This window comes from Oryctolagus cuniculus, chromosome 1, assembly GCF_964237555.1.
Source record: "Oryctolagus cuniculus chromosome 1, mOryCun1.1, whole genome shotgun sequence".
Taxonomy (NCBI): Eukaryota; Metazoa; Chordata; class Mammalia; order Lagomorpha; family Leporidae; genus Oryctolagus; species Oryctolagus cuniculus.
The window spans coordinates 162477276-162501701 of NC_091432.1; the positions used below are offsets into that span (position 1 = coordinate 162477276).

The following is a 24426-nucleotide window of genomic DNA, read 5'->3' on the forward strand; positions in this document are numbered from 1 at the left end:
TCCCTTGTGTCCCCCTCCTCCTCCTCCTCTGCCTTTTTTTTTTTTTTTTAGAATTATTTTATTATTTGAAAGTCAGAGTTAGGCAGAGAGCGAGAGATCTTCCATTCCGCTAGTTCACTCCCCAAATGACCACAATGGCCAGAGCTGAGCTGATCTGAAGCCAGGAGCCCGGAGCTTGTTCCAGGTCTCCCACGCAGGTGCAGGGGTCCAAGCACTTGGGCTATCTTCTACTGCTTTCCCAGGCCATAGCAGAGAGCTGGATCAGAAGAGGAACAGCCGGGACTCGAACTGGAACCCATACGGGATGCCAGCGCTGCAGGTGGGGCTACGCCACAGTGCCGGCCCCACTCCTGCTCTGCCTTTACAGGAGCTGCCTCTGAATCTAGGCCCGCCCGCTGCTCAGCTCACCTAAGGGAAGCAGAGCATCTCCTCCCGGTGTCACCTTTGTCTGCTTTTCACTGCTGGTTTCCTGGTTTATTTTCACAGGAAGGTTTTCCCTGAGAACCCCTCAAACTTTTTCCTCCATTTCCTTCTTTCCCACTCTGGGGCAAAATCTTATGCAGGTGTTGCATAATTTCCTAAGCAGTAAACTGGTTCAAGAACTTTCGATTGTGTCCTTTCATTAGAAACTATAAAAGAACTCCTTTGGCATTAAGTTCATCCAGTCATTTTTATTAGTTTTATATGGTCCCATGTAAGATTAACTCTTCCCATTCCATTTCTTGGACACAGTGGGGTTTTTGTAAAATTAATTATATTACCCTAAAGATATACCTCGGGATTGTTATCATTGCAGGCTTGTCATGGAATCATGGGTTTGACAAAGTGGGGTCAGAGCAAAATTATTATTTTGGACACCTGTTAGACCAGAATCACTTGACAGAAATAATAAATAAGAACTTACTGGGGCTCTTGTAATGCATAATTTGCCATCTCTTGCACTATCTGATTAATTCTTATTAAGGTGATGGTCTTAATCTGGGGAGAAAAGACTTTTTGTCTGTCAGCCTCCTCTCCGTCTGCCTTACAATAAATGCTTGTTTCTTTCCTTTCTTGTCAGCTGTCAGCCAAGCTCAACAGCCTTCCCACACTCATTTCCATGCGGCTGGAGTTCCTGAGAATCCTCTGCAGTCACGAGCATTACCTCAATCTGAACCTCTTCTTCATGAATGCTGATACTGCCCCAACATCTCCCTGCCCCTCCATATCTTCCCAGGTAATCCGCTAACTGCAACAACTGTTTGAACTGTTTCATTTAATTTTTTTTTAATCAGGTATTTCCTGTAAAGGTTGGTCTTTTTAGTTAGAAGAAAACTCAAGTGGTTTGACCCAGAGCGGTTGAACAGTTGTGCTGGAGCAGGAGGGATCAAGAAACCCTCAGTATTTCAGTACTGGACGCCTGTATGTACAAGTAGGCTACCTTGAACTTGCACCTTCTTTAATCATTCACAGGCCAAAAAGTTGGCTTTTTTCTATATTCATACATCCCTGATGCAACCAAGGAGAGCAAAGAAACTGCAACCACTGTGGAAATTCAGGAGCTCATGGAAAAGTCTTCCTCTGTGTGACATTAACCTATTATTGTGTTGGCCAGCGCCGCGGCTCACTAGGCTAATCCTCCGCCTTGCGGCACCTGCACACCGGGTTCTAGTCCCGGTCGGGGCGCCGGATTCTGTCCCAGTTGCCCCTCTTCCAGGCCAGCTCTCTGCTATAGCCAGGGAGCGCAGTGGAGGATGGCCCAAGTGCTTGGGCCCTGCACCCCATGGGAGACCAGGAGAAGCACCTGGCTCCTGCCTTCGGATCAGCACGGTGCGCCGGCTGCAGCGGCGGCCATTGGAGGGTGAACCAACGGCAAAGGAAGACCTTTCTCTCTTTCTCTCTCTCTCACTGTCCACTCTGCCTGTCAAAAAACAAAAAACAAAACAAAAAACAAAAAACCTATTATTGTGATAAGCAGATACGGGCTTCCGAAGCCAGAGAAGTATTGGAAGCCATGTGTTAACTAGGCTTCTTGGTTTCTTTGCAGAAGGCCACCCAAGAGTGTGTAACTTGTTAGCGTAAGTTGTAAATGCACAAGAAAAGGGAAAGCAAATGGCAGAGCATGTGTGTGATAAGCAGTGATTCCCAAAGTTAGTTTACTATGGAACCCTTTTTTTTCCACTATAGATTTATTGAGGAACCAGGGTCTTCTAGACAAACTTTGAGGAATGTTGTTTTATACTCATATTCTGTTTATAAGGGGATAAATGAGTAGCTTAGAGCAGCAGGCATGATTTCTTAATATTTGACTCTCCTTCTGTTGCATGTTCCTTGATAGAAGCACAAAGGTGAAGCCTTATGTTATTAGTTAAAAGAAAAAAGCAATTTAGTTATTCATGCTGATGACAGGATCTAGGCATTAGCTACATGTCCATCTTAGTGTGACTGGGGAAGGTTGGGCTCCCAAGCAGCAATTCCAAAGTGTAAATTTTCTGCTGCAGTTGCCTTACAGGTTGGGCCCCAAGACCACCCTGGGCCAGCCTTGCCCTTGTTCCTCTCCCACGCTCCTCTTCTGACTTCCCCAGGGAGTTGCCAAACCTAGAGGCCAGCCTCCCCAAACCATAAATGATTGACAGAGATGTTTGTCATTTAAAACTTTTAATTAGTTTATTTTCACTTTACTTGAAATGCAGAGAGAGAGAGAGAGAGAGAATGAGAGAGAGAGAGAATCTTCCATCTGCTAGTTCTCTCACCAAATGCCTAAAAAGCCAGGCCAAAGCTAGGAGACCAGAACCTAATCTGGGTCTCCCATGTGGGTGACAGGGACTCTACTACTTGAACCGTCATCTGCTGCCGGCCAGGGTGCGCATTAACAGAAAGCTGGATCAGAGGTGGGGCTGGGACTTGAACCAGGCACTCCCTGTGATACAGAATAAATTTGGGATGCCTATGTCCCAAGCCGTGTCTTAATCTCTTAGCCAGATGTTCATGCATACAGGGTTATTTAAGATGTTCTTGGTGAAACATAAATTGTATTCCCAGGCTAAGAAGGACAGAAACTGCCTAGGACTGGTAAATCCGACACTTCCCTTTCTGACACCACTTCTGGTTCCAGACAGGTAAAAGTAGACAGCGTGCTTCACCCCGTTCAGTATGGCTGAAGCAGAGGAAACAGAGACCTTCAACAGGGTGGGCGGTTCGTACAGAGGAATTTCTGTGTACAGCCGCAGGATTAGGTGCAGTTCTCATTCCCGGGACAGATGTTATCCTAGGATGTTAATCCTCAACCGTTGGTTCCAGGTGGGGAAGGAAATGTCTCTGTTTTCAGCGGTCAGGAGCGCTTTGTTTTTGCCTTTCCCCACGGGCAGTCTTCCATCTGTGAGAATGAGAAAGTGGAGTAGCCGTCTGTGCTGCGGTTCCGTCAGCTGTCTCAGGGGATCCTGGCAGTGCCCTCGCTGGGGAGTGCTCCCGCAGCCTGGCTGACACAGAAGCTCACTAAATGCTAGCTGAAGCCACGTTAATTCCAGCACTTGTGTTCCTGTAGAACTCGAGCTCCTGCTCCAGTTTCCAGGACCAGAGGATTGCCAGCATGTTCGACCTGACCCCAGAGTACCGCCAGCAACACTTTCTCACCGGGCTCCTCTTTACAGAACTGGCTGCTGCCCTGGACGCCGAAGGGGAAGGGTATGTTTCTGACTTTCAGAATGGGACACGAAGTGAAAAAAAGAGATAACGCTTTAATAAAAAATCTGCAGCCCAACTTCTCACACGTGGCAAAAGCTCTAGCATTGACCAATTCCAAAGAGTAGGAGCGTCTGTGCCTTGAGAAAATGGTGCACCTATGGGTGCAGCGAGTCTGGGGGAGGCAGAGACGTCCCACATGTTTTTTTCCATCCCTTATGTATTGAGTGGAATTTAACAGCTCCACTGTAGTGGGTTACCCAGGGATGCTTTCATCAGTGAACTCGCTAGACACAAAGCTGTGTTTAACAAAGGTGACAGCACATACAGCTTTTGGTTTTGCTGACTTTTCTCTATTTTTCTCTTTCACTTACTTTAGCTGTAATCTTTACATTAGTTCCTATTATCTGATGCCACTTGGCTCAGTGCTGCCCAAGGAAGGAACTGCATTTACTCTGGGTGCAGATCCAGACTTCCCAGGACGAGAGAGATGCCCCAGCCCAGCGCTTATGAATGCTTCCACCTCTCACACTTCTCAGTACCCAGACGGGCACGTGGGCACTGTCTGGCTTTGATGTCAGTGGACAGAGAGAGAGGTAGACCACCCCTTCCTCGCTTCTTCTCTTCCTATGCACCACAGGCCCTTGGGATCAGAAACCAGCAGCCTACCTGATTGGATGGAAGGAAGCAATGCCATCCAAATTGTTACATATTCCATTCAACATCTTCTGAGTGCTTTCTGTGGGACAGACACAGTTGAGCATCGGAGTCCTTAGAGATACATCAGTCTCCAAAACAGACTCAATTCCCTGCCCCCAGAGAGCTCACCATTCAGGGACCCAGATCCAAAGATTGTTAGGTTTGGGAAGTAATTAGGTTGAACCCTTTGGGTGTTTGGATTAGGCAAACAGAATTGAAGAAACTTGCCCAGTGTCAAGCTGTGGTCTTTCAGGCCCTCCCAGATCCATCTCCCTGCCTAAGGAGCCTACGCCTAGGACTTCTGCTAAGAAGTTCTTGGAATAAAGTATGCTGATTGATGGCAGTGTTGCTGTTTTGTTATGGATTTGTGTATTTTTGAGTTCTCTCAAAGTGCTGCCCAAGATTTAGTGAAGAAAACAGGATTCCCTTTATGAATCTGTTACAGAAGCACCTTGAGTTTGTGTCACTGGAATAATAAGTGGCTCCAGGAGGTTTGCCTATACTGACATTTATCTAAGGGGTTGCGTGTCTCTGAGCCTAGTAGGATCATGTGGGAGGCTCTACATTCTGCCTCCTTCCAGAAATTCAGGTCCTGAATACATCCTTAGCTTCATTTCCATGGCTTCAATTCCAGCTTCTTCTTCTTCAACCTTCTCCCAGTTTTTTCAGTAGAATTTTCTACCCTGCAACTAACATAAATTTCTCCAGCAACCAAAGGTACCCTAACACATTTGCTGATAAGGTGCTGGGGAGAAAGTCTGAACACTAAGAAATTACTTTCACATGCAAGTACCACATTTTCTTTATTTTCCTTTATTAGCACTGCTATGAAGTGGTTTCTAACAGTAAATTTTAGTAATTATGTTAGCAGTAGTTTCTGTTTTTCATTTTCCTTCTGACATCTGTTTTTGATTCATTGTAAAGTTGTTGCTGTCATCTTCCCAACAACAGGCAGAGGTGTGTTCCAAGATCATCATGCAGTTACATTAAATTCGATAGATGCGGTCTTCCAGCACACACACAGTGCTTTTTCTACTCCCACTCCTCCAGAGAGTAGCTAATTAAGTGTCTCTGCTTTGGCAACACAGTCCCCCTTGACTGCAGGGTTGTTGGTCACTGTCCTGGAAAGTCATCAGAACTATGGTCACAATTTGACCATGTGGGCTAAAGCCTCAGCAAATTTTCACCCTTTAGCAATGCTTTCTCACGATCAGTGCTTCCTTTTGCTGCCAACACAATTAAGAGACTTACCAGCTCCTGCCCACCTGTAGGGTGGGGGCCGCTGGGACATATCTCAGTCCCTGGACCCCTGGAAGGAGCCACAACACCAGTTTCTAACAGTTCTCCCCAGAAGCCCTCCATACCTGACATTGTATCTGCAAGTTTTGTGCATCATTAACTCCTCAGTGCTTCTTAAGCATTTGGAAATCGTCTTGCGTCTTTGTGTTCAGCCAGCAAATTGCAGCGCCTTATTCACAACACAGCCCACTGCCAGGACTACCGACTAAGAGACAGTCAAACAAATACTTTTGAGGTGCAATTTCTAATTATCCTACTTTAGCTATAGTCTAAGAATCTGGGACATTTGAAAATTTGGTTAATATTTTCTATATAGCTCTGGATTCTGATATAGTCTTATTTTGTTTGAAAGACAGCAAGTATGTGGCTAAAATGGAACATATTTAATTAGGTTACAGGTACTCTAGATGCTTTATTTTATCGTATTTGCTTTTTTATTTTTACTGAGATACAATACAGAAAAGGGCCCAAAACTTAGATATGAAGTCAAGTTAATTTTTGCCTATGAAAATATTTGGATAACTATCAGCCAGACCAAGATAAAAGCTATTTCTAGCACCTTGACTATTCTCTGCCTTCTCCCACAGATAACCACTAGTCTGGTTTTTGTCACCAAAGGTTGGTGTTGACTGTTATTGAACTTTCACATTCTTTTGCTAAATATTGTGCCTGCAGGCCTCATTGTGGTTGCATGTACAGTAGTTCAGTGTTTTCTTTCAACTGTGTGTAGTAGTCCTTTGTGTTCTTACTATAATTTACTGTAGGTAGACTCTTGGTTTGCTTCCAGTTTGGGACTCTTATGAAAAAAAAGCTCCTATGACCATTTCCTATACATGATTTTTGGTGAACATTAGAACTCACTTCTTTGGGGTATAAATACAGCCAACTTTTAAATTTTGATTTTGATTTACTATTCTTGAATAGGTGAATATGTGCACATAGTTTTAATAAATTGTCAAAAGAATATACACGGAGCTAGGTGAAGAAGAACGAGCTAAATTCAAAGCAAGCAAATATAAGATAATAGGAACTAATGTAAAGATTACAGCTAAAGTAAGTGAAACAGAAAAATAGTAGAGAAAAATCAGCAAAACCAAAAACTTGTTATTTTTTTAAAAATCAACAAGCTTAGTAAATTTTTAGCAAGACTGACCAAGAAAAAGCAAGACTCAGGTGTTGTGGCATTGTGGGTAAAGTCACCACCTATACAGCCGGCAACCTACATGGGTGCCCGTTCAAAGCCAGGTTCCTCCACTTCCAGTGTGGGTCCCTGCTAATAGCCTGGCAAAAACCGTGGAAGATGATGATCCAAGTACTTGGGCTCCTTCCACCCACATGGGAGACTAGATGAAGCTCCTTGCTCCTGGCTTCAGCCTTTGGCTCAGCCTGGACCATTGCAGCCACTTGGGGAGTGAACCAGTGGATGAAGACCTCTGTCTGTCTGTCTGTCTCTCTCTCTCTCTTTCTGTAACTTTGATATTCAAATAAATAAATAAGTCTAAAAAAATTTCCCTTACCAAAATTAGGAATGAAAGAGGAGACATCATTATAAGACTCACAGAACCAAAAAAGATACAAACTACTAAAACTAATTCCAAAAAGAAATAGAAAATCTGTATAGATCTGCAACAAAGGGTTTAGTTATAATAATAATAATAATAATAATAGTATTAACTTCCCACAAAGAAAAGTCCAGAACCAGAGGTTTTATTAATGGATTTTACTAAATTTTTAAATGATTTTATTTTATTTATTTGAAAAGCACAGTTATAGGGGAGAGAGGGAGAGACAGACAGAAAGAGAGACTCTTCGACTAGCTGGTTTACTCCCCAAATGGCTACAACAGCTGGAGCTGGGCCCATTCAAAGCCAGGAGCCAGGAGCTTCTTCCCAGTTTCCCACATGGGTCCAAGCACGAGGGCCATCTTCCACTGCTTGCCCAGGCACATTAGCAGGGAGCTAGATTTGAAGTGGAACAGCTGGACCAGCACCCATATGAGATGCCAGGACCACAGAGGGTGGCTTTACCTGCTATGCCACAGCACCAGCCCCTCTACCAAATATTTGAGGAAAATGCAACTCCAATACTCTACAGACTGTTCCAAAGAATAGAAGAGTGGAAACATCCCACAGTATTCTTTGAAGTTAGAATTACTCTGATAATAAAACCAGACAAAGGCCTCACAGAAGAAAAACAGACCAATATTTGACTAAAGCAGATGTAAAATTCTCAACAAAATACTAACAAACTGAGTCCAACAACATATAAAAAGGATCAAATGCCATGGCTAAGTAGAATTTATCCCAGGAATGCAAGATAGGTTTGACATCTGAAAATCAGTTGTTCTGGTATACCATATTGGAAAAATAAAGAACAAAAACCATACAACCATCTTAATAGATTCAGGGGGAAAAAAAGTATTTATTCAAGGACAAGCAATTAGTCTAGCTATTAACACATCACTTGAGACACCCACATCCCATATCAGAGTGCCGAGTTCCAGTCCTGGCTCCACTGGGAGGCAGCAGGTAATGGCTGAGGTTGCTGCATTCCTGCCATTCCTGGGGGAGACCTGGATTGAGCTTCAGGCTCCCAGTTTTGGCCTGGCCCTGCTTTGGCTATTGTAGGCCTTTAGGAAGTGAAGCAGCATGATGGGAGTTGTCTGTCTTGCTCTTTCTCTCTCTATTTCTCTCTGTGTCTCTCTAATTAAAAAACATACACTTTTTTAAAAAGGAAAATAATTTGATACAATTCTAATATGTTTCCTTGATAAGAGTGCTCAGCAACCTTTTGGGAATATAAGAGAATTTGTTCAACTTGATTAAGTATCTCTGTAAAAAACCCACAGCTTATCTGATACTTGTCAGTAAAAGACCGAATGCTTCCCCGCAAGATCAGGAACAGGATAAAAATGTCCAGACTTGCCCTTCTAGTCAGTGTTGTACTAGAAGTTCTATCTCAGGACAATTCGTCAAGACAATTAAAAGAAGAAGCACATTGGAAAGTAATAAGTGAAGCTATCTATCCACAGATGACAGGGTCTTATTTATAGAAAATCCTAAGGAATTTACTGAAAAACTATTAAGACTGATCAGTGAGTTCATCAGGGTTGTAGCGTATTGGATCAATACACAAAAACCAATTGTATTTAGGTATACTTATGAGGAACAAACTGAAAAATGAAATTGAGAAAACAATTTCATTGAAAATAACACCAAAGAGAAAAAAATAGGAATAAATGTATCCAAATATGGTATAAAATTTGTACATGTAAAATGACAAAACACTGTTTAAAGAAATGGAATTGTAAGTGAATAAACCAATAAAACATGTTCTCGCAAGAAGACTTAATAAGTCCCCATGGCAATTCCTATCAAATCCCAGCTGGTTTCTTTGTGGAAATTGACAAGCTGATCCTAAAATCTGTATGGAAATTGGAGGAACCCACCATAGCCAAAATGATCCTGAAAAAGAACACAAATTGGAAGACTCACATGTCCCAATTTCAAAATTTACTCAATGCAAACTGTGGGATTCTAACATAAAGAAAATATATAGATTTATGAAACTTAATTCAGACATAAAACTCCCATTTTTAGGCCATTGATTTCTGATATTGGTGCCAAAACAATTTGTGGGGAAGGGCAGGGCAGGAGGGAATAATGTTTTCAACCAGTGGTGCTGGGACAACCAGATATCCACATTGAAAAGAATGAAGTTGGACTCCTCTCCACCATACAAAAAACAAAAACAAACAAAAATTAACTCAAATAGGTCAATGACATAAATATGAAAGCTAAAATTATAAAACTCTTAACATCAATGAAGTAATCTTCTTGAGCTTCAATTAGGTAATAGTTTGTATTATCTGACACCAAAACTGTGAGCTACAAAAGAAAAAAAATAAAGTGATCTTTGTTGAAATTCAAACTTCTGTGATTCATAGGAAACTATCAGTAAAATGAAGATATAAATCACAGAACAGAGTAGGAGGAAGAATTTGCAAATCATGTGTCTGATAAGGGACTTGTTCCTGGAATGTATATTAAAGTATCTTAAATAATATCTTCATATTAAAAGTATCTTTGAAATACCTTTAAATAATAAAAAGACAATAGTTTTTAAAAGGGCAAAGGATCAATACAGGCATTTCCCCATAGAGGAAATGGTCATAAACACGTGAAAAGATGTTCAGCATCATTAGCCAAAAAACAGATATAGAAATGTTGGTAAGGAGAAGCTGGAACCTTGAGACAGTGCTGGTGGGAATGCCAAATGAGACAGTCACTGCTAAAAACATCACACAGCTCCTCTAAAGGTTAAATGTAGAGTTACCCGCAGTCCAGCAATTCTCTTTGATGTATGTACCCAAGAGAAGTAAAACTATACAGAATATTTGTATTAGCATACATAACTCATAATATCCCCAAAGTGGAAATAATCCAAATGGCCCCCAATTGGTGAACAAATAAAATCTAGTACATCTATATAATGAAACCTACTCAGCAATAAGAACGAATTAAGTAGTACAACATATTGAACTTGAAAACCCTCAGCCAGGGTTAGAGCACAGTGTGTCTCTGTACCCTGCTTTGCTTGATTTCCACGTTGTCATCTCATTCTTTAGGAGTGTTTTGGTCCCTTTTGGCTGATTAATGTTTTGGTCTGTCTCCCTTCACCATAACCTCTAGCATTCTGTGTTTTGCCAACAGAATCAGCAAAGTGCAAAGGAAAGCAGTCAGTGCCATCCACAGCCTGCTGAGTTCTCATGACCTGGACCCGCGCTGTGTCAAACCAGAGGTGAAGGTCAAAATCGCTGCCCTCTACCTACCTTTGGTTGGCATCATTTTGGATGCTCTGCCGCAGCTCTATGACTTCACAGGTAAAAACCCATTGTGTTTCTTTGCTTGGGTTGATGGAGATGCCGGCAAAATACCCCATCAGGAGGAGTTCTGTATCTTTAGTTCTAGTGCTGATACAAGAGGGTATTTTTTTGGTGCAAAAAAAAAATTTTGAAATCCATGTGTGTGAGGAAGTTTCAAAAATTTCATGAAAATGTGTAGTATGGGCCGGCACCATGGCTCAATAGGCTAATCCTCCACCTTGCAGCGCCGGCACACCGGGTTCTAGTCCTGGTCAGAGTGCCGGATTCTGTCCTGGTTTGCCCCTCTTCCAGACCAGCTCTCTGCTATGGCCCGGGAGTGCAGTGGAGGATGGCCCAAGTCCTTGGGCCCTGCACCCGCATGGGAAACCAGGAAAAGCACCTGGCTCCTGGCTTCGGATCAGCGCCATGCGCCGGCCGCAGTGGCCATTGAAGGGTGAACCAACGGCAAAAGGAAGACCTTTCTCTCTCTCTCTCTCTCTTTCTCTCTCATTCTCTCACTGTCCACTCTGCCTGTCAAAAAAAAAAAAAAATGTGCAGTATGAAAAAACAGTGCATAGATTTCTTCTACTTTGATTTTTTCTTAAATATTTTGAAGTAACCTTGTATGCTTAATTTGAGCAATTCTACACAGCAGTGGTCTTTAAACTTTATTAGCACAGGCCCCAGTGAGTTCAAAAGAAAAAAAAAAATACAAAGCCTATGTATGTCTTTTTTTTAGAAATTGTTGGTTGATGGGTTCATCTGTTCCATTCATTCATTCATTCATTCATCTTCTGGTATAGATGGACTTTATAAACTTTAACCACAAAGGATGAAATTACTGCCTTTGGAGATCCTTGCTATAATGCCTTGAAATAAAATTGTTCCTTCCCTTTTCCTTTATGAATGTTTGGGCAAAGAACCAGTCTCAAATTAATCCAAACAACTTTCTGTCCCATGCCAAAAAAAAGAAAAAATCATGATGTCTTTCAATACTAGGAGATTCTGCCACAGAAGAGAGATTTTGCCTTTGGATATGAGGCTGATTCTTAGGTCTAGGTCTCCTGCTTAGCAGCAAGAGAAAAGGGTAAATTGTCTTAGAGGGGTTCGTGCCCATCTTGAGTCTATGTACGTGATACAATGTGGGTTAGAGAAAGTAGGTGGAAAATAAAACAGCCCAAACAGAGGGACCTCTTATGGAGACCTGAGAAAAATGACCTCTCTGCCTACTCTTCCCCCAGCATACATGCACACACACACATACAGTGTTCGCATCATTTTGGAGTGCTTTTTGCTTTTTCCCTAGTTCAAAAGAAGTTTTTAGAAATTTCTGTGCTGTTTTGACAGTGAAGGATGCTGGGGCCTCGAGGAGCTTATCTGAGCCCTGCCATCCTGATAGGAAGTTTTCCTTGGGATCCTAGAGCCATCCAGTTTTGCCCACTTCTTCCAAATGCAGTGTTGTATTTAACTGAAGTATTTCTGAAATCATTATGATGACCAGGATTTAGTTCATGAAACTGAGACCAGTCACCTGTGGTCTTCAATTCATATGAATCAAAAAATGAACAGCCAGCTTTCCTCTGAAAGTAATTCTCTCCTTTCTTTTAAAACCACTTCTGCAGCAAATACTTAATGGGGAGATGTGGGAAGAGAGAGTGAGAGGCAGAGTTAGGCTCTGTGGAGTTTGTTGGGCATAAAGGCAAGGTAAGGACAGAATCGAGCTTGGAGCACTGGTGAGCAGGGTGCTCAGGGCATCCTCTAGCAGCACCTGAGGAGAGGGTGGCTGAGAACCAAGCCATCTTCAACATTTAAAAATGGGCAAGTGTTTTACCTAATGTGTAAGATGCCTGTCGGAACACCTGCATCCCGTTTCAGAGTGCCTGAGTTTGACACCTGGCTTAGCTCCTGACTCCGCTTTCCTGCTACTGCAGACTCCAGGAGGCAGCAAGAGATGGTTCAAGTAACTGGGTTCCTGCCATTCACATAGGAGACACAATTCAGTTCTGGCCTCCTACCTTCAGCCTGGCCCCAGGCCATCCATTGCTTGCATTTGGGGAGTGAAGCAACAGATAGGAGTTCTCTCTGTCTCCATCTCTCTGCCTGTCAAAAAATTTAAATATGTACTACAGATCATGGCCTGTATTTTACGCTCCATTTCAAGAATCTTTGCTGGAAATTTTCTGCAGAGCTTCATTTTAAGTTGCAACATGGTTGTTCCCAGAGGAGGACACCTCTTTAGCTCGTATTCTCCAAGACTTCCGTGTTAATTAGAACGTTCCAAAGAGGAGGAGGACGTTCGGCACAGCAGTTAAGATGCTGCTTGGGATGCCTGCATGCTGTATCACAGGGTCTGCAGCTTCCTGCAGATGTGTACCCTGGGAGACAACAGGGGGTGGCCCAAGGGCTTGGATCTCTGCCGCCAATGTGGGAGACCAGGATGGAGTTTGTGGCTCCTGGCTTTGACCTGGCCCAGCTCTGACTATGTTGGGCATGGAAGGATGACCAGTGGATATAAAATCTCTCTGTCTCTGTCTCTCTGCTTTTCAAATAAATATAAATAAATAAATAATAACTTCAAAGATAGAACTTCCTTGTTAAAAATATTTACAAATTGTTGTGGTATAGAAGGTAGGGCTGCTGCGTGTGATGCTGACATCCCATGTGGGTGCCGGTTCGAGTCCTGGCTGCACCAGTTCCCTGCTAATGGTCTAGGAAAAGCAGCAGAAGATGGGCCAAGTGTTTGGGTCCCTGCCACCTCCTGGCTCAGCCCTGGCTGTTGTGGCCACTTGAGGAGTGAACCAGCAGATGGAAGCTTGTTCTCTCTCTCTCTCTGTCTCTATAACTCTGATTTTCAAACGAATGAATAAATATTTCATAAAAATTTACAAATCAGCCACTTGGAATCAGAAATTTTCCACACTTGGCCTTTGAACGTCTTGACAAATGCATTGAAGTTTGTGGTAATGATGTAGCTGACAAGAGAGGAAGCAGTCAAATGTATCTGAAAACCTTTAGATTGATGAACTAATGAGAGCACTGTTTTTCCATATTCATCATCCAGCCTGTTGGTAAAGATGCTGGTTAAGACGCCCACGTCCCACTCCAGAGTGCCTTGGCTTGATCTCCGGCCCCAGCTCCTGACTGCAGCTAATGCAGACCCTGGGAGGCAATGGTGATGGCTTGAGTAGTTGAGTGCCTGCCACCCATGTGGGAGACTGGGATTGGGTTCCCTACTCCCATCTTTGGCCAGGCCTAGTCCCTGGTATTGCATGTTTGGGGAGTGAACCAGTAGATGGGAACACATGCTTGCTTTCTCTCAAATACATTTCTTTTAAGATTTATTTGTTTATTTGAAAGGTAGAGTTGCAGTGCCACAGAGGCAGAAGTCTTCCATCTGCTGGTTTCACTCCCCAAATGGCCACAACAGCTGGGCCAATCTGAAGCCAGGAGCTTCTTCTTGGTCCCCTACGTGAGTGCAGGGGCCCAAGCACTTGGGCCGTCTTCCACTGTTTTCCCAAGCTATAGCAGAGGAGCAGCAGGAACATGAACCAGTACCCATCTGGGGTGGCAGCACTGCAGGCAGAGGCTTAGCCTACTATGCCACAGTGCCAGCCCTGAGAATGTTTATAAAAATATTTTATACTGGGGCTGGCGCTGTGACATAGCAGGTTAATGCCCTGCCCTGAAGCACCGGCATCCCTTACGGGCGCCAGTTTGAGACCCAGCTGCTCCACTTCTGATCCAGCTCTTTTTTATGGCCTGGGAAAGCAGTGGAAGATGGTCCAAGTCCTGGGGCCCCTGCACCCACGTGGGAAACCCAGAAGAAGCTCCTGGCTCCTGGCTTCAGATCAGCGCAGCTCCAGCCGTTGCAAAAAACTGTGGGGAGTGAACCAGCAGGTGGAAGACCTCTTTCTCTCTCTCTCTCTCTCTCTCTCTCTCTCTCTCTCTCTCACGCTCTTGCCTACCTCTCCTCTCTGTGTGTAACTCTGACTTTCAAATAAATAAATAAATCTTTAAAAAATATTTTATACAGCAAAATGCTTGTATCATTTCCTCTTTTCTCTTGTAACTGACCCTGTAAATATTAAGGAGAGGCAAGAATGTATCATCACATTACTCTTGATAATGTTATCAGGCATTGCATAATTTCCATGTTCTACTTATTTATTTATTTTAAAACCCAACTGCCTTAAAACATAATAGTGAATTATATTTCTAAAAATTTGATTCTGTTTTCAGAACTTGAGCAAATGAAGTACTGTGTACTCTCAAATTTTTTCGAAAAATTGAAGGTTCAAGTGGCTATATTGTTGACAGGTCAAATAAAATATGAGTTTTTAATGAATCAATCAATTGCAAGTGTTTTAACACACATTTCCAAGAACCACTTGAACAAATATTTTGTGTGTATGATTGGTAGAGTTTTACAAACCAGTCTTTTAAGTGATCTTTTGTTTGCATACATTTAGATCTATGTTTAAATTTAAATATATCTCTTCTATAGACACAGTAAACTAATATTCATTTCAAACTTTGAAGTTTTCTGTTTAAAATTTTATTTTATTTATTTGAAAGGTAGAATGATAGAGACTAGGTCTGGTCCAGGTAGAAACCAGGAATCTGGAACTCCATCCCTGTCTCCCACATGGGTAGTGGTGGCTCAGGACCCTGGACCATCCTCCACTGCTTTCCCAGGTGCATTAGCAGAGAGCTGGATCAGAAACGGAGCATCTGGAACTCAAACCAGTGTTCAGTATTAGATGCCAGCATCACAGGCAGCAGCTTAAACCTCTACACCACAATGCCAGCCCCTGAAGTTGTTGTTTGTTTTTGTTTTTAAATGTATTTGAAAGGCAGAGTTACAGAGAGAGAGAGAGAGAGAGAGAGAGATCTTCCATCCACTGGTTCACTCCTCAAATGGGTCCAATGGCATGGCTAGGATTGGGCCAGGCCAAAACCAGGAGCCAGGAGCTGCATCCAGGTCTCCCATGTGAGTGCAGGGACCCAAGCTCTTGGTCCATCTTCTGCTACTTTCCCAGGCACTTTAGCAGGGAGCTAGATTGGAAGTGAAGCAGCCGGACTTGATCTGGTGCCCCATGTGGAATGCCAGCATAAGAGGCAGTGGCTTAACCCATTATGCCACAATGCCAGCACCACCTAAAGTTTTATAAATTATTGCTGAACTTGTGATAATAGCTTATTATACTAAGGTACTTTAATTCTATAAATGTAGGGTTTTCTTCTGTTTGATAATTATTTAAAACATATGAATCAAGTGCAAAAATATTAAAGTGTTACGAAAGCTTTGAAAACTTTTATTCTCACAATTTGGAAAAAATAATCTCTAGCCCAATCTTGTGTGTATTGACATTTTGTGTCCTTTACTAGCCTGTCTCCTTTTTGTCCACAGGGAGTAGCAGACAGATTCTAAATGTCATGTTTACAATGACTGTGCTGATGTTAGTGACTCAAAAGTGCCAGTCACTTGGGAAGGGGACAGAAGGGGAGGTCTTATTTGACTTGCCATCACCAAAGGTGTTGTCCTTGCAGCTGCCGACGCCCGTGGTGGAAAAAGCCGCACCAGTGGCTCAGATGAAGAACAAGAAGGGGCCAGTGCAATCAACCAGAGCGTGGCTCTGGCCATTGCTGGGAATCATCTTAACCTGAAGACAGGTGGAAGCATGCTGTCGTCCTTGGTACGCTGGTGCACCTTTCTGCGACTTGTCTTCCGTGTTGCGTCTATGGTGGGAGAACCCAGCTTAGAGTACACAGCAGTGGTCTCTGCTTGGTTAGTCTGTGCTGGAAGGAATCCCTGAGGCTGGAAGCTCAGCAGCAGACAGGTCAAACAGCGTCCCGGCAACAGCAAGAGATGTGCACATCAAACTCAGGCAGTCCCCGGGTGCTGTGTTCAAGGCCCCAGAAGCCAGGAAAGAGGTGACCTTGGGAAATCTGAGACCTTTGCAAAGGAGAGCAAACCAAGGCTCCCTCAGATGGGGCCTTGGGCTGTGTTTATTTTACATATTTGTTTTCATACTGTGTCTGCCTCCCCTATCCAAAACAAAAGGTTAAAGGGGCCGTGGCTGTGGTTAATGCTTCTCAAGCAACACACTTGAGCTTTTCTAGGTACCTAAGGAACCTAGAAAAAAAACTGTAATTCAGTCATGGTTTTTTCATTCAATACATTTTTTAAATATATTTATTTATTTGAAAGGCAGAGTTACAGAGAGTTAGAAATGGAGAAAGATCTTCCATTTGCTGGTTCACTCTCCAAATGGCCACAACAGTCAGGACTGGGCCAGGCCAAAGCCAGGAGCTTCCTCTGACTCTCCCACATGGGTGCAGGGGCCCAAGCACTTGGACCATCTTCTGCTGCTTTTCCAGGCGCATTAGCAGGGAGCTGGATCAGAAGTAGAGAAGCCAGGATTTGAACTGGCACCTGTGTGGGATCCTGACATTGCAGGCAGCAGCTTAACCTGCTATGCGGCAATGCCAGCCCCATCACCTGCATTTTTTATGAGTTTTTTTGAGGACCTTCCCATAGGCATGGATTTCAAGGTGTTTTTGTGGCAAAATAACCTTATCTTGTCATTGCATTTCCATGAACGTTTTGCAGTACCTTCGTGTGTCTGCAGAGAATTCAGCTTGGCTGTCTTCTGAGAATGCAGCGTCTCACTCTCACTCTTCTACAGAGTGACTTCCTTCTCTTCCCTCTGGCACTTAGCAATGTCCCAACCCCTTGAGGGCTGGGAGGCAGGGACAGAGAAAGGAGGACTTTAGAGATTGGACATCAATCATCTTACAGTGTGGTAGCTGCGGTGTGTTTTATAATCTCCTCCGCCTTTCAAGTTACCTGTTCGAGGCACCATAAGCCTTTTCCATTATTTACCTCATAGAGAAACTCAGCAGCCCAAAGCTCACCTGTTAGAACACAGTCCCTGTAAAGTTACAGCTAAAGATGTCATTTGTTCTCGTGAACATATTCAGAATAACTAAAGTGAAAGGGATTTCATGACCTCTGTTATTTCCATCCAAAACTAACATTCCCCTTACACATTCCCAAAGACGTCACTGTGTTTCACCACCACATTCCACTGAAGATTAGCAGGGCCGCGTGAACCAAGGGCGCAGCCACGTGTTGTTGTCTGTGTTGATGTGATGACTCACAGAAAGTGTGCTCAGCGCTCTGAAATGAGTACTTCTGGCAAAAGTATCAAAGCAAACAGACGAAGCCCCCACGACCCTGCCGCCAGGCAGACATAAGCTGTGGTTCAAGTCACGTTACAGAGGACGTCACTGACTTATGGGTTGGATTAATTTGGAGAGCAATCCCATGCCCCGCATGTTATAATTTAGACCATGGAACAAGGAAGCTGAATCTGGAACACTTAGGTTATTCATGGCACCCAGCCCAGCTGGTTCTCTTCTGTCAATCCAACCTTCCACTCTCCCACTTCAAGGAGAAATACTGAGAGATCTCAGCAGCACAAAAGCCCTTTTGTATCATTGAGATTATGGAGCATGGTCAAGTTCCAGGGCAGACCACTGGGCCACACTGCTCCTAAAACTGCAGGTGCTCCCTTAGTGAAAACCCTGCTCACATAGTGACCCCCGCCCCCAGCTGAGCCTTTTTGCCGAGCAACCCAGCTCAGAGAACCCTGGGCTCCCCTGCCTAGGAAAGGCATGGTGGCTGGAAATGGATCCCCAGCTTGGAAAAAAATGCAGTCCCCATGCTCTAAGAGGTCAGCCTCCCTGAAGCTGTCGTTTGCATGTTGCTTGACTTCCTCCCCATCCGCCTCCTTCCAGCCCTATAAGCAGTACAACATGCTGAGTGCCGACACCACCCGCAACCTCATGATTTGCTTCCTCTGGATCATGAAGAACGCGGATCAGAGCCTCATCAGGAAGTGGATTGCAGACCTGCCCTCCATGCAGCTGAACAGAATTTTAGACCTCCTTTTCATCTGTGTTTCATGTTTTGAGTACAAGGTAAGTATGGGACGGCTGCATTGGCTGCCAGCTCTTACCTCCCACGTTCAACTCTGCCTCTTCAATCTGGCTATGAGAGGCATCACTAGTTTTTCTCATTTCTGCGCTCGAGTCTGTAGCCTGTTTGCATTTATAGATAACACTGCACAGGAAAAGGATCTCTGCCTTCTTGCAAAGGGAACCCCATCCCATTCTTGTTCACAGGGTTGAAGCTACAAGATCCTGTAGAACGGCATCTTCATGTAAAAACCACTGACACCACTGTGGAGTGCTCTGGTTTTGTTTGTTTGTTAAAGATAAATAAATAAATAAATTTTACTTATTTGAAAGGCAGATTTACAGAGAGAGAGGGAGAGAAAAAGAGACAGAAATCCTCCATCTGCTGGTTCACTCCCTATATGGCCAAAACAGCAAGGGCTGGGCCAGATCAAAGCAGAAACCAGGAGCTTCTTCTGGTCTCCCACGTGGGTGCAGGGGCCCAAACACTTGGGCCATTTGCTGCTGCTTTCTGAGGCCATTAGCAGGGAGCTGGATCAGAAGCGGGAACAGCCGGGGGGACTCGAACTGGTGCCCATATGGGATGCTAGTATCACAGGTATCAGCTTTACCTGCTACGCCACAAAGCTGGCCCCGAGTGCTCTGTTTGTTTGTTTGTTTGTTTTTTTTTTAAGATTTATTTCTTTATTTGAAAGACAGAGTTACAGAGAGATAGGGAGAGATGGAGAGTGATCTTCCATCTGCTGGTTCACTCCCCCAAGTGGCTGCCACAGCCAGAGCTGAGCTGATCTGAAACCAGGAGCCAGGAGCTTCCTCCAGGTCTTCCCACGTGGGTGCAGGGGCCCAAGGACTTGGGCCATCTTCCACTGCCTTCCCAGGCCATGAGCAGGGAGCTGGATCAGAAGTAGAGCAGCCGGGACTCGAACCAGTGTTTATATGGGATGCCTGTGGCACAGACTGGGGCTTTACCTGCTACACCACAATGCTGACCCCGAGGGCTCTGTTTTGATTACTGTCCGCATTGATGGGGATCTCACCAATCCATCTGTCCTCCTGCCTGTGTCCTCTCCAGGGGAAACAGAGTTCTGACAAAGTCAGCACCCAAGTGCTGCAGAAGTCGCGGGACGTCAAGGCCCGGCTGGAAGAGGCTCTGCTCCGTGGCGAGGGGGCCCGAGGGGAGATGATGCGGCGCTGCCGGGCTCCAGGTGTGTGGGACGTGCGTGTACATGGTAGGATCCTCTACCTCTAAGAAGAGGTTGCGGTTAGGGGTCACAGAAACCCTGCCATGTCTCTACATGGCATCTTGTAAAACTCGGTGGCGGCAAAGAGGGACAGTCCATGAATGTGAGTTGTGGATGAGATGGAAGGGGTCTCTCTCCCTCAAGGCTGAGACTTCGCTAGCGATACATGTAATGAGTCAGTCTTGGGCATGGTCAAGAGACTGGGCAGCCCTAGGCCCCAGATCATCTCCCTAAATCATTCAGGGTTTTATTAGAATGGAACCAGTTCCCCAGAGGGGTCTCAGGGTGTCCCAGGCCTGCAGAGACCCCACCCTACCACCAGAGACAGCCTCTGCCAGGCTGGGCTCATCACTCCAGAAGGTAATGAAATACCTAGCGATCTGGGTGCTCGTCTCTGTGCCCAGAGTAGAACAGACTCACCATTCTCCCTGTTCACCACCGTGGGGGACTTGATAGAGCTTTCAGTGGACCACCCACACCCTTCTTTCCGATAATCCCCACTGATTCCTTGGGCGCCCTCTGAGTTTCACTGGAACCATCTGTTCATGGGAAGTGTGCTCCCTGACGCCCCAGAAAAATAGGGGTTTTCTGCAGCTCTGAACTCTCAGTCAGCCCCGACATAGACATGGCGCCTTCGTCTCCCACCAGCACCCTGCATGGATCTAATCAGAGAGACACTGCTGAGTCTGCTCAGTTGAGCTTGTTAGAACTTCTGGTTATCTCGGAGGGCTTCGTGCTAATCAAATTCCTATCATACATTTCTTCACTCCTAGGGAATGACCGATTTCCGGGCCTCAATGAAAATTTGAGATGGAGGAAAGAGCAGACACATTGGCGGCAAGCTAATGAGAAGCTAGATAAGTGAGTCACTCAGCAACTTTGCGCTGCTTTTACCTAACGTCCAAAGCCATTTTTCCCAGGCTCCTTGTGTTACTGAAACAACTGCCTCCTTCCCAGGGGGAGACGAGGCAGCGTCCCTGTCTGTGTGAACACAGTTCGTCCAGGGACCCGGACAATCACACAGATAGGAGTTGTGGTTTCCAGGCTCAGACATGTATCACAGAAAAAAGAAGATTTACCAACCTCAGATCACTTCATAAAAGCAGCTGTTGGGGAGAGGGGAAACAGAGAATGCACGACTAGGGACCCAAGACCACAGAATTTCAAATCCATAGTTCATTTTAGAATGGAACGTGCACAAAGGTATATGCTCAGAGATATTTCTACCAGCACTAGCTTAAACTGTTAGGCAATGTGAAAACATTCTAAATGGTCAGGAATAGAAAACTACATAACGAAATATTAGTTTTCCATCAAAGTGTTTTGGAATAATTTTAATGACATGAAGAAATGCTTATGAGATAATTTTTAAGTGAACAAAAATAGGCACTTGGATTAAAGAATATAATTAGAATCTCTAATTAATGTGTAATATGTGTGTAAGAGGTTGGAAGGAAATATACCAGCCAGGTCTCTGCATGAGTACTTGGGCCGATATGCACTACCTCCCCAGGTGCATAAGCAGGAAGCTGGATGGGAAGCAGAGTGGCCGGGACTTGAACTCACACTTCGACACAGGATGCTGATGCTGCAAGAGGCAGCTTAGCCCAGTGCACCACCACACCCACCTCTACTTTGCCTGTTTTTATTTTTCTCAGTTCCCTCAACTTATTTATAAGATACTTGGTTCTGAGAGTCCATAAATTCTAACTCAGGCAATGAACAACAACAATAAATACCCATGCAACCTTAGTAGTTAGCTTAAAAGAAGAGCCTGACAAAGCTTGTTTTATCTGGGCTGTACAAGGTGATGTTTTGGGGAACTTTTCCATTTTGCTTGCAGTAACAACACAACCCTTGGCCATACCCCACAGGGCCTATTGGTTCTCTTTAGGTTGGTTTCCAGCACTGAGCTACCTAGCAGGCTGCTCCTGACCACAGCTAAGGAGTCACCTTTGCAAATCTTCAGAGACAACATCCTTTTTTTTTTTTTCTGGTTTTTTAAAGATTTGTATTTCTTTAACAATCAGAATTACAAAGAGAGAAAAGGAGAGACGGAGAGAGAAATCTTCTATCCACTGGTTCACTCCCCAGATGGCCGCAACTGCCAGAGCTGGGCCAGACCAAACCCAGGAGTCAACAGCTTCATCCAAGTTTCCCACATGGGTGCAGGGACCCAAACGCTTGGACCATCTTCTGCTGCTTTTCCCAGGCACATTAGCAGGAAGCTGAGTTGGGAGTGAAGCACCTCAAACTCAAACCAGCACCCATAAGGGATGATTCTGTCATAGGTAGTAGCCTTGCCCAATACACAAAGATGCCAGCCCTGACATTTTCATTTTTTTTAAGATTTGTTTATTTTATTTGGAAGGAAGTTTTTCAGAGAGAGAGAGAGAGAGGGAGGGAGGGAGAGAGGGAGAGGGAGAGAGAGAGAGAGAGAGCAGTCTTCCACTAGCTGATTCACTCCCTAAATGGCCACAATGGCGGCTGGAACTAGGCCGATTAGAAGCCAGGAACCTCTGGATCTCCTATGTGGGTGCAGAGGCGAAAGCATGTAGACCATCATCCGCTGCTTTCCCAGGCACGTTAGCAGGGAGCTGGATCAGAAGTGGAGCAGCATAGACTAGAATCAGTGCCCATATGAGATGCTGGTGCCAGAAGCAGCAGCTTTACCTGCTATGCCACAGCCCCCTCCTTTTTTTTTTTTTTTTTTTTTTTTAAGGAAACAATAGAAAAATTACAACAGCCCAGCTTAGCTATTTGGGAAACTTTGTAATTATAATAGTGCTGTCTTTCACCTTTATTGTTCAAATCATTTTTCTATTATATTGGTTCGGGTTTTTTTAAAAGCAGTAATTTTCAACCTGGACTACACATTCAAATCCCCTGGGGAGCTTTTAAAACTCCTGATGTCAGAGTGCCCAGATGTACCCCAGACCAATTAAATCATAGTCTCCAGCGGTGGGACCCAGAATCAGTAGTTAGTAAAACTGCCTAGGTGATTCTATTGTACAGCTGAATGTGAGAACCACTGTGTTAAAGGAACAGCTGGTAAGGTTTTTAAAAACCAGATTACTGGGACTGATGTTGGCACAACAATATTAATGTACTTAATGCCACTGAAGTGTACACTTAAATATGGCTAGAATGGCTAATTTTATGTCATGTTTTTTACCATGTTTTAAAAATTTGGGGAGCAAACATTATGGCACAGCAAGTTAAGCCACCATCTGCAACGCCAGAATCCCACATCAGTGCCATTTCGAGCCCCAGCTGCTGTACTTCCTATCCAGTTTCCTACTAATGTGCCTGGGAAAGCAGCAGAAGATGGCTCAAGTACTTGGGCTCCTACCACCCATATGAAAGACCCCTACAGAGTTCCAGGCTCCCAGCTTTGGCCTCGTCCAGTCCTGGCCCTGCCCTGTTTCGGCCATTTGAAGGGTGAACCAGCAGATGGAAGTGGTGAAGGACCCACACTGTATGTCAGAGTGCCTAGGTCTGAGTCCTGGTTCCACTCCTGATTCACACGCTGGACAGTAGCAAAGTGATGGCTCAAGTAGCTGGGCCCCTGCCACTCACTGAGTCCCACTGCTTCACTGTGGGTGTTTGGGGAGTGAACCAGTAAATAGGCGCTCCCTGCACACTTCCTCACTCGCGCGTGCTCTCTTTCTCTGTCTCTGCTTAAATAAATAAATAAAAACATTTTAAAATTAAATACATAAAAAATAAATTTTAACTACTTCGCAAGTTAATTAAAAAAGAGCTTTTGCCAGCGCTGCAGCTCACTAGGCTAATCCTCCGCCTTGCGGTGCCGGCACACCGGGTTCTAGTCCCGGTCGGGGCGCCGGATTCTGTCCCGGTTGCCCCTCTTCCAGTCCAGCTCTCTGCTGTGGCCAGGGAGTGCAGTGGAGGATGGCCCAAGTGCTTGGGCCCTGCAACCATATGTGAGACCAGGAAAAGCACCTGGCTCCTGGCTTCGGATCAGCGCGGTGCGGCCGGCCGCAGCAGCCATTGGAGGATGAACCAACAGTAAAGGAAGACCTTTCTCTCTGTCTCTGTCTCTCTCTCTCTCTCACTGTCCACTCTGCCTATCAAAAATTAAAAAAAAAAAGAGCTTTTTATAAGATTTATTTATTTATTTATTTATTTATTTGAAAGAGTTGCAGGGAGCGTGGGAGAAAGAAAGAGAGATCTTCCATCTGCTGGCTCACAACAAATGGCCAAATGGCCACAACAGACAGGGCTGGTCCAGGCTGAAGCTGGGAGCCAGGAGCTTCACTTGGATCTCATATGGGTGGCAGGAGTTCAAACACTTGGAGCATCTTCTGCTGCTTTCTCAGGTACATTAGCAGAAAGCCGGATCAGAAGTGAGACAGCCAGGACATGAACTGGAGCCCAGATGGGATGCCAATATCGCATGCCTTGACTGTACCACAATGCTAGCCCCAAAAAGAGCTTTTAGATTTCTCTTATTTTATCCAAATATTAACACTTGGAGAATGAGAAAAAAAGTGATGTTGATAAGTTTCAAACCAGAGAACACACAGAAATATTGGCTCTGAGCCCTCTGTGATATATAAGCAACCTCAGTGCCCCATTAGTAGGTTAAGGGGATTGGAGAGCAGCCTGACCTGATTCATGACATCTGAGCTGATGGCTCTTGGCCCCTGGGGTATCTTA

The 24426-nt window shown here is 44.5% G+C and overlaps 1 protein-coding gene across 3 annotated transcripts in view; it reads left to right on the forward strand.

The window, feature by feature from the left end:
* The window catches only part of DOCK8 (dedicator of cytokinesis 8), a 251166-nt gene that overhangs the window by 182663 nt on the left and 44077 nt on the right, over positions 1 to 24426 (forward strand). For all 3 annotated transcript variants that reach the window (XM_008256091.4, XM_008256100.4, XM_008256104.4), the window contains 7 exons: positions 1061 to 1216; positions 3524 to 3663; positions 10371 to 10540; positions 16073 to 16218; positions 18326 to 18508; positions 19578 to 19710; positions 20520 to 20607. In XM_008256091.4, the coding sequence (XP_008254313.3) occupies positions 1061 to 1216; positions 3524 to 3663; positions 10371 to 10540; positions 16073 to 16218; positions 18326 to 18508; positions 19578 to 19710; positions 20520 to 20607 (1016 nt within the window). The remainder of the gene's footprint in view (positions 1 to 1060; positions 1217 to 3523; positions 3664 to 10370; positions 10541 to 16072; positions 16219 to 18325; positions 18509 to 19577; positions 19711 to 20519; positions 20608 to 24426) is intronic.